This window comes from Sprattus sprattus, assembly GCF_963457725.1.
Source record: "Sprattus sprattus genome assembly, chromosome: 10".
In the NCBI taxonomy this organism is placed as follows: domain Eukaryota; kingdom Metazoa; phylum Chordata; class Actinopteri; order Clupeiformes; family Clupeidae; genus Sprattus; species Sprattus sprattus.
The window spans coordinates 14,132,874-14,147,438 of NC_137908.1; the positions used below are offsets into that span (position 1 = coordinate 14,132,874).

Sequence of the window (14,565 nt, forward strand, 5' to 3'; positions counted from 1 at the left end):
TTAACATTTTCTCTAATGTCTTGTTCAGAATGAAATTGTGTCAAGACTCTTCAAATGATAAATCCCAATCCCATCTCTTGCCGCTTTTGAGGGACACCTTGGTCTTCGTTACCTTGGTCTCAGTTGCCGGTGGCGTACTTATCGGTGTCTGGCCGCTTTTGAGGGACACCTTGGTCTTCGTTACCTTGGTCTCAGTTGCCGGTGGTGTACTTATCGGTGTCTGGCCGCTTTTGAGGGACACCTTGGTCTTCGTTACCTTGGTCTCAGTCGCCGGTGGCGTACTTATCGGTGTCTGGCCGCTTTTGAGGGACACCTTGGTCTTCGTCACCTTGGTCTTAGTCGCCGGTGGCGTACTAATCGGTGTCTGGCCGCTTTTGCGGGACACCTTGGCCTTCGTAACCTTGGTCTCAGTCGCCGGTGGCGTACTTATCAGGTTCCACAGCCATTGGCTCCATCCTGGCTGGGGAAGCTTGCTGTCCTTTACATCCTTGTCTTCAGTAGCCGTCGGTGTCCTCTGCCAAAGGCTTCCCAGCCATTGGCTCCATCCTGGCTGGGGAAGCTTGCTGTCCTTTACATCCTTGTCTTTTGTAGCCGTCGATGTCCTTCCTGGCTGGGGAGTTAATTCTCCTGCTTTGGAAGGGGGAGGTTTGCTGTCCTCTCCATCCTTCTCTTTAGAAGTCACAAGTGTCCCGAGCCACTTTTTCCATCCTGTGAGATTAAGACTGGTCGAGTCGAAGGCACACTTAACAGCTACCTGGGCTCTCACCGCCTCAATCCTCTCCTGGACGTCTTTGGTCAATTGGTGGTTGGCCCCAAATTCAGACCTGTATGCTTCAGCATGGAGAGACAACATAGAACAGATCAGTAATGCACAGACTGATGGTTAAGCTTTGTAATGTCAAGTGTATCTGTGCATTATTCTCTCAAATCTATTTTGAGTTATTACGCTCTGGGATAATCGGGAAAGTGTGGGTCTTGTGAGTGAGCACTGATAAGATGTCCACAATCATTGAATGATTTAAAATGTTCTTTTACTCTTTTCCATCTTCTCCAGAATACGCAGAGCCTCTGTCTCCATCATGCACACAATAGGAAGAGGAATCTATGGAAGAATATGAACATCAATAACAAGTATTAATCATTAAATGTCTCAGTTATGGATGCTCAATTACCATGGCAACTATTTCCCCCCAATGCAGTCATGTAAGTTAATGGTTATAACCCCTGTAATTTGTGATTACAGATAGATTGTGGCACAGTGCACACCCATGCTTTGCCCAGCCTGCACCTCACTCTACGTACCTTACTTGAACTCATTAATGCCGCTCTTGATGAGCTAAATAAAGTGTGTTCAGCTAAACCATTATCACACCTGAGAAGCAGGTGTGCTTGAAGCAGGGATGTTGGTCCAGAAGTAAATTGAGAACCCCGTGCCTAACTGAGGACTCTTGAGGGTCTACTGAGCTGAGACAACCACTAGGTGGTGCTGAAGAGTAGGAAAACACAGGAGGAGCTCTTACACTGGTTTTGCAGTCTGTTTCCCTTTGCATGAGCAGGTTCTTGTGGGCTTCATCTTGGTTGTAGGTGCCATAGTGGTAGCCCCTTATGTGTGCTAGCTTCCACTTGCTGATGTACTTGGTTGTATCCCAGACGGACAGTTTACGACCAAAAGGACTTACTGTCAACAAATAAAACACACACACACACACTTAGCACTAATCTGAACAGGCTCAAATGTGCCAGATCATGAAGAGTGCATGTCTTCAGTACAGAGGATGTTTGCCACTTGTGTTTTGTGCATATTTGATTTGATTTGATTTGTTTATTTGATAAGGGACAGTGTGCATTAATAAACATTAGAAAGTAAATGCACCCAATTGTAGCCAAAAGGCTAGTTTCCATTGGCAGTCCCCCTGCCAGAGTGAAACTGGCTAAAGATAGGGAAGAAGAGAAGGAGAAAGACAACACCCAGACTATGCTCCTAGAGGAGTAGGCTGCAGTGTGGGAACAGTAAAAAAAAAAAAAAAATACACCTAAGCACATAAGCACATACAACAATACATACATGAATAGAAAACACCAGAGCTACATGAAAAAGCTGCCACTTGCGTTGGCGCCATTTGAAAACTATCCTGATAAGGAAGGGTACTCACAAAGTTCTGGTTTGAGGGTCTCTGTGGCAGCTGTCACCTGTAGGCCAATATCACACATCATCTCTCTGCAGCGCCCTTCTCATCAAAAACCCCATTCATGTCTGATCTTAATAATTCTCCCAGAAATGTGATGGCTTAATGTGTCCTCTAGTCATTACATTCACTTGACCCTAACTGTGTTACGTCCATAACTGAACTTTTGCATTTCCTTTCGACCATGTGAGCATGATTAGGAACAAATCTGAAGAAATGTCCGATATTTATTGAATACTTAATATATTTTGGACCTATAGGGTTGAGCAGGCTAGAGGTAATAATCAGAGCGTGTCTGTTAGTAGCCTTTTTATGAAGACAGTACCTCATCCTGCTTTTCACCCTTCTTGTGGCCATCCACCCTACTTTGCTGGAGGCCCTCTATCTCTATATCCAGCACCCCATCCTCTTCCTCGCCATCGATGTCATCGATGCCTGTGGATAGCTGCTCATCCTCTCCTTCACTCAGATCCTTCTCTGACCCCCCGATGAAGTCGTCGTCGTCATCATCGTATTCCTCGTCATCAGACTTTTCCTCCTCTTCCCCTTCAGACCACCTGTCAAGTGAGGAAGAATTTCTCAACAGACATGCAGTTCACACAAGAACAGCTCTGAAAGGGGAACCACTTGACACACACTGAGTCTGTGGCCTAATCCATACCACATCTTTTAAAGGAATTCGAAAAAATGACGTGATTTAAGACCTGTTACACAATGGCACGTCAGTCTACAGGCCTCAAACTACAGCAGTCACTCAACATTAATACGCTTCCTCTCCAGCTCCCACTGCCAAGCTCCTGGTACATCCATACAGATGTTTTGTGCTAAACCATATGGAATTTTAACTTCAGAAATACTTAAAGTAAGTAAGTATGGTAAGTAAGTATACAGAGCACTTGCTACTAGTAAGGACATGGCAGGCTTACTCTTTGAGAGGTGGCAGGGACCTCCCTTCCATATTATTTTCTTGGTGGTAAAACGATTGCAGCACTCAGGTGGTTCGGTTGGTGGTTCAGTTGGTGCTCAAAAAATGCCCAAACAGTACAAGGCATCATCACATTCTTTATGGACTGTTCTAGAATCTTCAGAACAATCACTTGTATTCCATGTAATTTGCATTTCTTGCCACTGTTGGAGTCCAGTGCTAGCAGCAATGGCAAATTCTGGGAGTGTCCTTGTCGCTTTGGTACATTCCACAAATCCATATTCCACATTTTCAAGACAGTAAGTACAAAAGTACAATACCACACAATGGATGACCTGCCAAACCCTGAAACTAGCTCAAAAACCTTAGTTGATGTCTCAAAAGTAAAAATGTGTCAATAAATGTCAGTGCCATCAGGATGAAAAGTCCATGTGTCACTGTTTATGAACAAAACAGTCAAAATTCTTTTGTTATCAATGTAATTGTGAAATTATTCTGTGGCGCATACATTCATGTGACGGCAGAGAAGCATTCTCTTCATATTTTCCAAGCTATTGATGTCAAAGCTTTAGTGAAACAGGGTAGACAAACAAATGGGTTGTATTTTTACATGTGAAGCCGCTTTGTAAAGGACTGCACCAAACTTGCAGTAAATCAGACTGTTTTTAATGCTTTGTGTTGTGATGTGTTTTTCTTAAATGGGCTTGGGATGAAAAAACAAGAGATCTGGAAAGCATTAACATTTTCTCTAATGTCTTGTTCAGAATTCATTTGTGACAAGTCATATGCCTGCCAAAACTCTTCAAATGATAAATCCCATCTCCCACACAATCCGGTCTAGGTCTGAGACCTGTTTATGAACAAAACAGTCAAAATTCTTAGTCAAGTTATCAATGTAATTGTGAATTGCGAAACCCTGGAAGTTTTCAAATATTCATTATACAGTCTCTCTTTCACTACAATGATTGAAACTAACTAATCCATTCACCATCCATCCATCCATGAAATAGGAAAATGTTCTTGCATGACACAAACATTCTTCATTAAAAAAAAGAACCTGGAACTAACAGTAATCCGTGGACAAAACCATTCCCAGACGGTGTTTGTGGGGCAAAGGTTTCATTGACCCAAATGACAACATACACCAATTCAGCGTGCTGGCGCTTGCAAGAGCTCTCCCACTCTGAGGAATGTGATCACTGTAGATGATCCCCAGAAGGGTAAGATTTTGTGTGCTGATAAGCCCAGTGGTGAATATATGACTGGACACCTTTTTTAATGACATAGTGGCACAAACTGTTATTGTGTATTTCCCTCATGCTGGTCTGGCACATCCACTGTGGCTCACTGACCCATGACCTTTGACATTTGACCCCATGACCAATGACACGACACGTTGTCTGCATTTGGACATATTGACAGCAATATCAAAAGTAAACCATCAAGGTTCTAAAGGCAAGTCATTTACCAAATTGGCAAACATAAAACAAATAAAAATACAGTGTCACTAAGACTGATAGAATATATGCTTGACAAACAAAGATAAATGGTTTAACAACCTTCCATGTCATGACACACACAATAAATAGATGCCCAGATGTTTTGGGGAATATGCAGCATTCAGCAGAAAAGCTGCATAATAAATTTAGATCAACATGCCATATGCAAATGATAACATAGGCCAGGGAACAGCAGAGAATAGCACAAACTCAATTGCATGAATGTGCCAAAGCATTTGCAATGTGTTCAAAAATGAAGAGAAATGGCTGTCATCATGTGCACAAGTGACTAGATGATGCGGAGGTTGAATAAGTAGTTTCAAGAATTTGAAATCTGGTGTGAGAAATGTACCAAAGAGACCCAAAATAAAAACCATGAGGTGGTTGATACTCACAGATTAGCACAAGAGAAAACCATGAGGTGGTTGATACTCACAGATTAGATTAAGAGAAAAAACGTGAGGTGGCTAATACTCACAGATTAGGCAGAGAATAATAACAATTAAGTGGTTGATACTAACAAATTAGCCCAAGAGATCCCTGGCCCTTTTTCCCCTGTCAAGGAACTTCTTTTTATTACAGATGTCAGACTCGAGCATTTCATGCAAGCATTCCAAAACTCGATCCCCTTCAGCAATTAGAACAAAACACTGTTTCCATTTTCACATGACGGATATGAGATGTATTCCAGGAGTCAACATTAGCCATGTTGTAAGCAGGGACGCTTCACAGTTAATATGTTTCAGGAAATCATTTTATTAAAAAAAACGGCTGTCATCTCAGGATAGCAGTAATTTTTCAGATAACCACCTTAAATACCAACTAAAATCACATCTTTTAGCATAATACTGGATATGGACTACTTTTAAAATGTCTTTCATGTCTAGTAGCAATCCTATGACAAAGCAGCCATTAGCATGCTTGCTAAGAAAGAAGCATAGTGTGTGCTAGAACATATATAAATACACAAACGCCACAAACACAAGGTCAAGACAAACATCTGTGCACAACTTACATCAATGTTGTTCTCAGGAAGGTCCTCATAAATAGTGTACATTAGACCCTAGTCAAGGGAAGGAAAAAACAAAACAAACAAACAAAACAAAACAAAAAAACTATGAGTTCTGCAGAACACACCTCTTACTTGGACACTCCAGTCTATCGATTTTGTATCGACCCAAACAGATATCTTTTTTTTGTTTTTGGAGTGTGTGTATGTGTGTGTGTGTCTGGTGGGTGTCTGTGCATACATGCTCATGAGGGAGTGTGTTTTGGAGTGTGTTTTTGGAGTGTGTTTTTGTGTGTGTATCCGTGAAGGCTTCACCACCCTTGCTCTCTCTGTCCGTGTAGAGTGATCTTTTTTGGCGTGGTCAGTTGGAGTCGTCCAGGCTGCCACTCTTACGTTCGCTGAGGTTGCACATGCGCACCATGATGCTGTGCAGGCCTGGCTGCACGATGCCCAGTAGGGGGCGCTGCAAGGCATCGCCGTTCCAGCACGCCTCCATCAGCTGCCAGCACTCCTCGTCAAAGATGGCCAGACGCTCGGGACGAGAGCCTGCAGAGAGACCGGGGAGGCAGTGAGAGAGGTGCAGGTGGGAGAGACATTTCTATACACACACACACACACACACACACACACACACACACACACGCACTGAAGGCAGCAGTGAGTGAGACAGACATCCACATACACACACACACACACACACACACACACACACACACACACACACACACACACACACACACACACACACACACACACACACACACACACACACAGGAAGGGGCAGTGGTGTGAATGACTCACTGTCTGTGTGTGTACATAGATGTCTCACTCACTGTAATCAGTTAAACACTCACAGACAGACAGGAGAGAGTAGCAGCAATAGTCAAACACACACAAACACACACACACACACACACACACACACACACACACACACACACACACACACACACAGGCAGCTGTGTGAATGAGACAGACATCTTTACACACACTCACTACCAAGCAGACAGTGACTCATTCACCACCATCAATGAGACAGACACACTCTCAGACAGAAATGTAGGTAGACAGACAGACAGGCCAGGAAATCAGAGAGACAGCACTTCTATTAATGATTAAGCCAAGTAGAAGCACAGGTTTAGAAGCCGACAAATAGACAGATATGACGGACATATATACCCTAGTCATGTCAGGGTGAGACATGACATGATAAATACTGTATGTGCAGACACACATCCACACCAAGGTGGAAATATACAGACACAGACATGTGGTGCATTGACATGTTAGAGATTGAACAGTGAGGAAGTGGAAGGTGGCCAGGGGCGTTGCCCACCTCTCTTGACGTTGTTCCACAGCTGGTCTTTGCTGGAGCACTTCTCAAAGGCCTCGGGCAGCTTCACTGAGCCAGAGCACAGGTACCAGAACAGGATCCCAAAGGCGTACACATCCACGGAGTTGTCATACTTTCCTGTAGCACGAGCACGGACACACACACACACAAACACACTTTACTCAGCAATCACACAGAAATCTCTGTCTACCGAACATTGACCAGACAGACTATTACTGAAGTAGCTACACATCTTTGAAGTATCTTGTCAAAAAGTCAAAATGTAGCATAAATCAAACAGAAATAACCGTTAAGAAGGAGGAGAAACAAGCAGATTCGAACAGATGTATGATACCAGAGTCCTGCATGCCCCTAATGCTACACCGAATCCTTCAAAACACTGGTGTGTATGATTGTAAAAGCAGGCTGTGTCATATTCTGTTTAATATAATGTAATAATCAAGGTCATTTTTAACCAGGCACGCCTGAACAGACTTCAACAACAAAGTAGCCTTGTGTTTTTTTCTGCATTTAAAGAGTTGAACTTTGGAAATGCCACTTGTGTAGATTTGCAGGGTGGGCAGTGGGGGGCATATTGAGTACAGTATTTCAACAGCAAAAGGTTATTGAGAAGATAAGCCAAGATGGAGGTTTGGCTGGAGGGTGCATTACTGATACAATCTGTGTTATCAGTCATTTGTAAATGAGACGAGCGTCCAGCATACTTAAACACTGCTGCTGAGTGCATGGAATAGGTTACATGTATGTATGAGCAGTGCTAGATAGTATGTGTGGCATTCAGCATGCATAACCCATGGTCGTTACAGTAATTAGTTTGCAGTCCATAAGCGAAGCCTGAGCGTGTTCAGCATTGCGTGTTGTGTGTGTGTGTGTGTGTGCATGTGTGTGTTTGTTTGTGTGTGTGTGTGTGTGTGACGGCTATCTGACCTGTGAAGAGTTCTGGGGCCATGTGGATGGGCGTTCCTACGATGCTTCCGGACATCATGGCCTCCGGCTTGCAGAAGCCCAGGTCTGTTATTTTGGCCCGGTTCTGTTTGTCCAGCTGGAGTGAAAACCATGACATGAGAACCTCTGAAAGCCAGATATGCCCTCAAGGACGAGGCGACAACCGCCATATTACCTACCCTACTTGGCTTGAATAGGTTTCATATGAAGAGATGATCATTTCTTTTCCCACGCTAAAAGAGTTCAAAGATGTAATGACCTTCTAATCTAGTTAGAGGCATTAACAAAGGGTAGAGGTCTAAACATTTAAAGAGTCAAGTGTTTATTGGGTCAACATCTTCTGTAGACTGCCACACAGATATTATTGAACAGAATAGGAATAAATGTATATATAAACTAGTATGTACTTAATTTGTATGTATCCCTTTAAGTTAGCTCATGTTAACAGCCCTCATTCAGTGTTTCTGCCACAGTTTTTACTATGTAAGCTTATTGAATGAATTGAGAAATCAATAATAATGGATCTCTCTACTCTCTTAATGAAGCCATAGAGTGGTTCAAGGACTATGAACTCACCAGGACATTTTTCAGCTTGATGTCTCGATGCACCAGCCCCTGACTGTGCAGGAAACGGATTCCCTCCACAACGTCCAGGGCAATCTGTAACCTCTCTCGTAGTGATAGACCAGCCTGGAGCACGAGCACACACACACAGACGATGTTAAGTTCTAGTTTTGTTCTAGTGTACAGAGCTACGTGCAGATGCCTATATTACATAGTTCACTGTATACCAGTAGTTTTCCTGCACAAGCATTCTGAAATTTGCAAAATTCAACTTCAACTTTCTATTATCACTATTTGTAGTTAGGCTTGACTGAAGCTGTGCTGGTCTGTGCTGGGCACCTTGAGGCCTGTGTAAAGGTCTCTGTGGAGTCTCTCCATGATGAGCAGCACTGCTATACTGGAGCCGCCGCCGTACGTGTGGTCAATGACTGACCCGTGCAGATCCACCAGCCTCTCATGCCGTGGCAGGGACCTGAGGGGTGAGGGAGAGATGGAGGGGAATGGCAAAGGAGAGAGCAATGGGGAAGGTAGAGAAATGTAAGGGAGAGAGAGGGAGAAGAAGACGGTAAGGGAACATTTACATTTAGTCATTTAGCAGAAGCTTTGGTCCAAAGCGACGTACAAGGGAGAGAACAATCAAGCTAAGAGCATTAAAAACCTGGTGTAACAATAAATACTGCTTATGAAACGACATAGAAAGAATAAAAAAGAAGTGCAGGCCTGTTGCTGCTTAAGCTTAAGCTGCAGGTTAAGCCAAGGTGCCAGTTAGGAAGGGAGGTGCTCTTTGAAGAGTTGGGTCTTCAAGAGCTTCTTAAAGGTAGAGAGGGACGCTTCTGCTCTGGTAGTGCTAGGCAGGTCGTTCCACCAACATGGAACTACAACTGAGAATAGTCTGGATTGCCTTGCTGCACCGGGGGCAGTGCCAGACGACGCTCACTGGCTGAGCGCAGCGTCCTGGGTGTAACATGTGCCCTTACAAGAGCATTTAGGTAGGTGGGAGCAGACCCAGTAAGCACTTTGTAGGCCAGCATAAGTGACTTGAATTTGATGCGAGCAGCTACCGGCAGCCAGTGGAGCTCAGTGAGTAGCGGGGTGACATGTGCCCTCTTTGGTTGGTTGAACACCAGGCGCGCCGCCGCGTTCTGGATCATCTGTAGTGGTTTTACCACGCATGCCGGCAGGCCCGTTAGGAGGGCGTTGCAGTAGTCGAGGCGGGAACTCACCAAGGTTTGCACCAGCAGCTGGGTGGCATACTGGGTTAGGTACGGCCTGATTTCGCGGATGTTGTAAAGTGCAAAGCGGCATGACCTCGCAACAGAGGCGATGTGGGCTGTGAAGGTTAGTTGGTCGTCAATAATGACCCCGAAGTTTCTTGCTGTTTTGGATGGAGCCAGAGATAAAGAGTCAGTCTTGATGTTGATGTTGTGGTGGATGAACTGTTTGGCTGGGAAGACCATCAGTTCTGTTTTGGCCAGGTATAGCTGAAGGTGGTGGTTTTTCATCCATGTGGATATATCAGCAAGCCAGTCTGAGATCCGTGCCGAAACAGTGTTGTCCTCAGGAGGGAAGGACAGAACCAGTTGAGTATCATCGGCATAGCAATGGTAGGAAAAACCTTGCGAGCGGATGATAGGGCCCAGCGAGGTGGTGTAGATGGCAAAGAGAAGTGGTCCCATTACCGACCCCTGGGGCACCCCAGTGGTGAGGTGGTGGGGTACAGATAGATGACCTTGCCATGACACCTTGAATGAGCGCCCAGAGAGGTACGATTCAAACCAGGAGTGCGCCTTGCCTGAGATGCCAATACTTGATAGTATGGACAGAAGGATGCGGTGGGAAGACAAGGGAAGAGAGCAGGGAAGAAAAGTGAAAGGTGAGGTGAATATGAAGATAAACCTACACAGTCATGGTGAGGCGTGTTAGGCTGTGCAAGTTGGGCATGAGACTATAAAGTATGCAGAGTGTGTATCTGTAACTCACCATAGGGGGGAGTTACAGACCTATAACATTGACATGCTATTACTCTAGCCTGTCACAGGAGGGCGCCTGTTCCACTTAACACATTCCCAACTTTCCACCAACTCTTAACTCAACTTGGCCATTTCATCATACAATTTTTCCCTCACACTGAAAAGAAACTTCTATTAGCTTCAGGTGTGAGTTATCGTAAGAGGCAAGGTTCCTATCAGTGTCCTAGTTGAAATATAATGTGAACACACACCTTGTATTCAAGTAGAAAATTCTACGCAGTTCCATAAAGGTATATTTTTTTTCAGTCAACACAAACTGAATAGAATGTGAAAGGCTGGCAATAACCTGAGAGAAACTATTGTGGCAAAGCAGGATGTGCTATTGAGCTACTGACCTACTTAAGGCAGCTCAGCTCATGATTCTGGGGTGAGCACTGGAAGAATGTTTAGTCATTCTATAGGTCTCAACGCGAGCTTGTGTCCCAACAGCTGCTTACTGTAAGGTAAAGGCCTCCATTGTTTCAAGTTTGTGGGACGCCGAAGGGGACTTCTAACCGTGACACGACCAGCCCCATCCCGTCACACTAACTCGTGCTCCCCTTGCTGTCCTGAGAGGGCCAGACACACACAGGCTGGGGACACGAACACCATTTTCCATATGAATGTGATGGCTTAGGGTGGTTTGGCGTGTTGACCAAGCGTGACGTGGACTTCTGTTCTTATATATCGCAGTCTACTCTCCTGGTAGAGGGTGTGTCTTTAAATAACGGATAACAGCCACTGGTATGCGGATATATTGGACAAAGACCCCAGTTGCCACACATTTCTGTAGGCCTGTATGTCTGTAAGCCTTTACGTATAAAGGACATATGGACATTAGATTAGGCTGTCGTCCAAGACAGGTAGAAATTCGTGAATAAAACTATCCTCCACATACTTGCCAGGGGCAGTGACTAGCTTCATGGATGACTGCCATGACAATCCTTTTCCAGAGTGAAATGGCCTACAGATGAACTGTGTGATGAAATGATGAACACTTAAAAGATCAAGATAAACTCTGAATAAATGCTGAAACTCAAGAAAAAGAGGAGAAACTGATCAGCAGCAGTGTGAATCACGTATATTAGCCCAATCACACTAAGGAATGATGACATCCTGATTGGCCGTAAACAGAAACAACCCAAGAATGACTGCAGCAGTTCAGGTCACAATGGAAGCACCAGAGCACCTGGGAAATGTCTAAAAGATATACATCATAACACTGTGGTCTGTCTCTTGACCTGTAAGGTCAAAAAGTCATATGTGGTCAAGCTGACGTAAGGACAGTATCGAGAGGCCGTTACATTCAGGAAGTGAAAGAAGCTGCGGTCACACATCCCTATCCTCAGGCATCGGCACTGGGCCTCCACGGCACTCACCTGGTGTAGTGGAACTCCAAAGCCAGGTCGTTCCAGTGTTTGTCGTCGGGAGGAACCACTGACTTCAGGGCACAGGGGTACTTCCCCCCCCAGCTGTCGCAAAGGTAGACCACTCCGTACTGGCCTCGACCAAGCTCTCGACCCAGCTTGGGCTTGCCTGGATAGGAGAGAGGAGAGGAGAGGAGAGGAGAGGAGAGGAGGAGGATGTGGAGAGGAGAGGAGGAGGATGTGGAGAGGAGAGGAGAGAAGAGGTGGGAAGGATATGGAGAGGGGAAAATAAGACAGATGATGATAGTTAAAGGAAGTGTGTGAGGTAGAGAGAGAGATAGAGAGAAAAAAAACAGGCACAAACATCAAACAAATAATCTCAAATTAGGAGGCAAAGAGCAGAAAAGAACTGCTGTATTTTATTTATGTATTAGGGGCAAGGGACAACATGCTGTATGAGATTCCTACAGTAAGTATTTTTGGTACACTGCCCCGTGTTGTATTATGTAATTACTAGCCATCACATGGTATGCCCACATATTATGAGTTATGATACGACTCGATGGTTGAGACTGTATTTGTTGTTGTGCATTTAAAGTACACTGACACATGCACACACAGTTCAAATGAGTACGCTGTTTTGAAGATCCTTTTAGGGCTTAAGGCTAAGGGGGTTCTTTATAGAGAAAGAGGGAGAAGGCAGAGTGAGAGAGTCCTGTCGTCCTGCAGACCCTTCTCTATAGTTTAAGAAAGAAGGGTTGGGCAAGTGAGAGAGACAGAGAGAAGACGATGGGAGGAGAGGGACGGGTGTATTTACCGTGTAAGAGAACGTCTCTAAGAGAGCGACTTTCCAGCGACAGGCGTGCCAGCCGAGGGGCGTGGTCTTTGCGCACGCGCAGCCAGAGGTCCTCGGTCCGCTCCAGTCGACCCACGTGGCCCTCCTCCAGCTGCACACATTTCAACACGTTTATTTGGATCATTCTTAGCACAGAGCCAGGACCGCAGATGCCAACATTAACACATGTGGCCGCATGTTAGAGCTTTCTACAGCCATGGATCAGGCACACAATGTGTTCTGCCTATTATTCCCATTGACCAGTCAGACTCCGAGTTTTTAAGCATAGAGGTGACATTATCGCCTCCAGAGGGACACACTTTCTATTATTGCTGAGATGGAGCCACACTTTTCTAGTTGTTTTGCCTTAGTCCTGCTTAACCTCCCCAGCTACAACCTCCGTAAAACTAAATTATGAACAAGACTCTTTCAGCAGCTTTAAGGTCAAGCATCTCCAATAATTTGCACACGCATGCACACACACACACACACACACACACACACACACACAAACACAGCAGACAAACAATCAGATCAAAGTTCATATTTGCGCAACCATACAAATGCGCAGACCCACAGTGCCTCTCACACTCAGATCACACACGCACAAAAATTAATATCATTTAATCATGATCTAAGTATATAAAAGAAGAAACACAATCAAATGCAAATGTGTGTGATCACGTTTGTGTGTGTGTGTCTGTGTGTGTGTGTGAACGCACATGTGTATGTTTGCTCTGAGTTGCTTTACAGCTGCAATTTTTCTCACATCTCCTCCACTTCTTCTAATTACCTAGACAAGGCAACTTCCTGGAGATCCCCCCAACCCCCCCACAATGCCGCTCTGTATTCATGACGGAAGTCACGTTATCCAATGACGTGTGACCTCACAATAAGCATGGCTCTCTACTGAGACCAATAGGATCATGGGGCTCGGATCTAAACCCCGGCCGGCTGGCCATCTTACTGAGCGCTGGAATGTGTAGCATGCCTGTGGTTTAGAGAGATGGTGCTGATTTGGTGGAGTTTGCCAAAGCTAGCTGCCCACAAAAGGACTAGGAGAGGACAAAAAGTTTTTGCATACTAGGTTTGCAAATCTGGCTAAAGCCAAGGCGTGTACAACAGGTGGATAATGAAGATAATGTGGCTTTCATTTGTCAACCAAAAAAACGAAATTAACAACAACTAAAATAATGGCTGAAGATGCTAGTTAGGCTATAGACTTTGTGGTAAAAAGAAAAATCCCTTATCATTTGCCAAGAGCTAGCCTGTACTAAGCAGATCTGGATAAGGAAACTGTTTTAATTAAAGGTATATTAACAAGATGTAAACCAATTAGTGTGCAAACACACACTGCAGACAGAGAGGAGAGACAGGAGACAGCAAGAGAGAAGGAAGAGAGACTAATTGAGAGAGGGGGGTGAAAGAGGTTGCTCAGGAAGAGAGAGAGAGGGAGAGAGAGAGAGAGAGATGGCACAGACCAGTGTGATAAGTACCTGTCTGAGTGAGGCGGCAAAGGCCTCGTGGGAGCTGTTGAGGCGGGTGCGAAACTGGGAGCATATGCTCTTGGCCAGCTTAGCCGCACTCAGACTCTCTATGGCGTCCTGAGCCACCTTACGCTTCCATTCAGGACTAATGGCCGGAGGATTCACCAACGTTATCCTCTGGATAATCTACAGAAGAGAGAGAGGGTCAGAGTCATAGTATAGAGGAGAGCATCAGAGAGAGAGAGAGAGAGAGAGAGAGGGAGAGATAAAGGGGTACAGAAAAGACAGAAACCAACAGAAGGAAAACCATGAGAGTAGGTCATGAATGAGAGTATTGAGACTTGTTGTGCTGTGAACCTGCTGATCAGGTTTATATGAGATTATA

General features: G+C 44.8%; 2 protein-coding genes across 2 annotated transcripts in view; both read right to left on the reverse strand.

Moving 5' to 3' along the window:
• LOC308371102 (uncharacterized protein) lies at positions 1-5,668 on the reverse strand. The gene is made up of 6 exons (XM_080845890.1): positions 5,626-5,668; positions 2,512-2,743; positions 2,154-2,190; positions 1,521-1,678; positions 1,036-1,102; positions 1-831 (listed from the first exon to the last, which is right to left on the reverse strand). The coding sequence occupies exons 1-6, from the start codon at positions 5,652-5,654 to the stop codon at positions 41-43; spliced, it is 1,314 nt and encodes a 437-aa protein (XP_080702016.1). The 5' UTR covers positions 5,655-5,668; the 3' UTR covers positions 1-40.
• The window catches only part of dstyk (dual serine/threonine and tyrosine protein kinase), a 27,852-nt gene continuing 18,633 nt past the window's right edge, over positions 5,347-14,565 (reverse strand). The window contains exons 7-14 of the mRNA XM_080845889.1: positions 14,190-14,366; positions 12,676-12,805; positions 11,871-12,027; positions 8,822-8,954; positions 8,495-8,608; positions 7,901-8,015; positions 6,956-7,090; positions 5,347-6,165 (exon numbers count right to left, since the gene is read on the reverse strand). Coding sequence (XP_080702015.1) covers positions 5,981-6,165; positions 6,956-7,090; positions 7,901-8,015; positions 8,495-8,608; positions 8,822-8,954; positions 11,871-12,027; positions 12,676-12,805; positions 14,190-14,366 — 1,146 coding nt within the window. The 3' untranslated portion in view covers positions 5,347-5,980. The remainder of the gene's footprint in view (positions 6,166-6,955; positions 7,091-7,900; positions 8,016-8,494; positions 8,609-8,821; positions 8,955-11,870; positions 12,028-12,675; positions 12,806-14,189; positions 14,367-14,565) is intronic.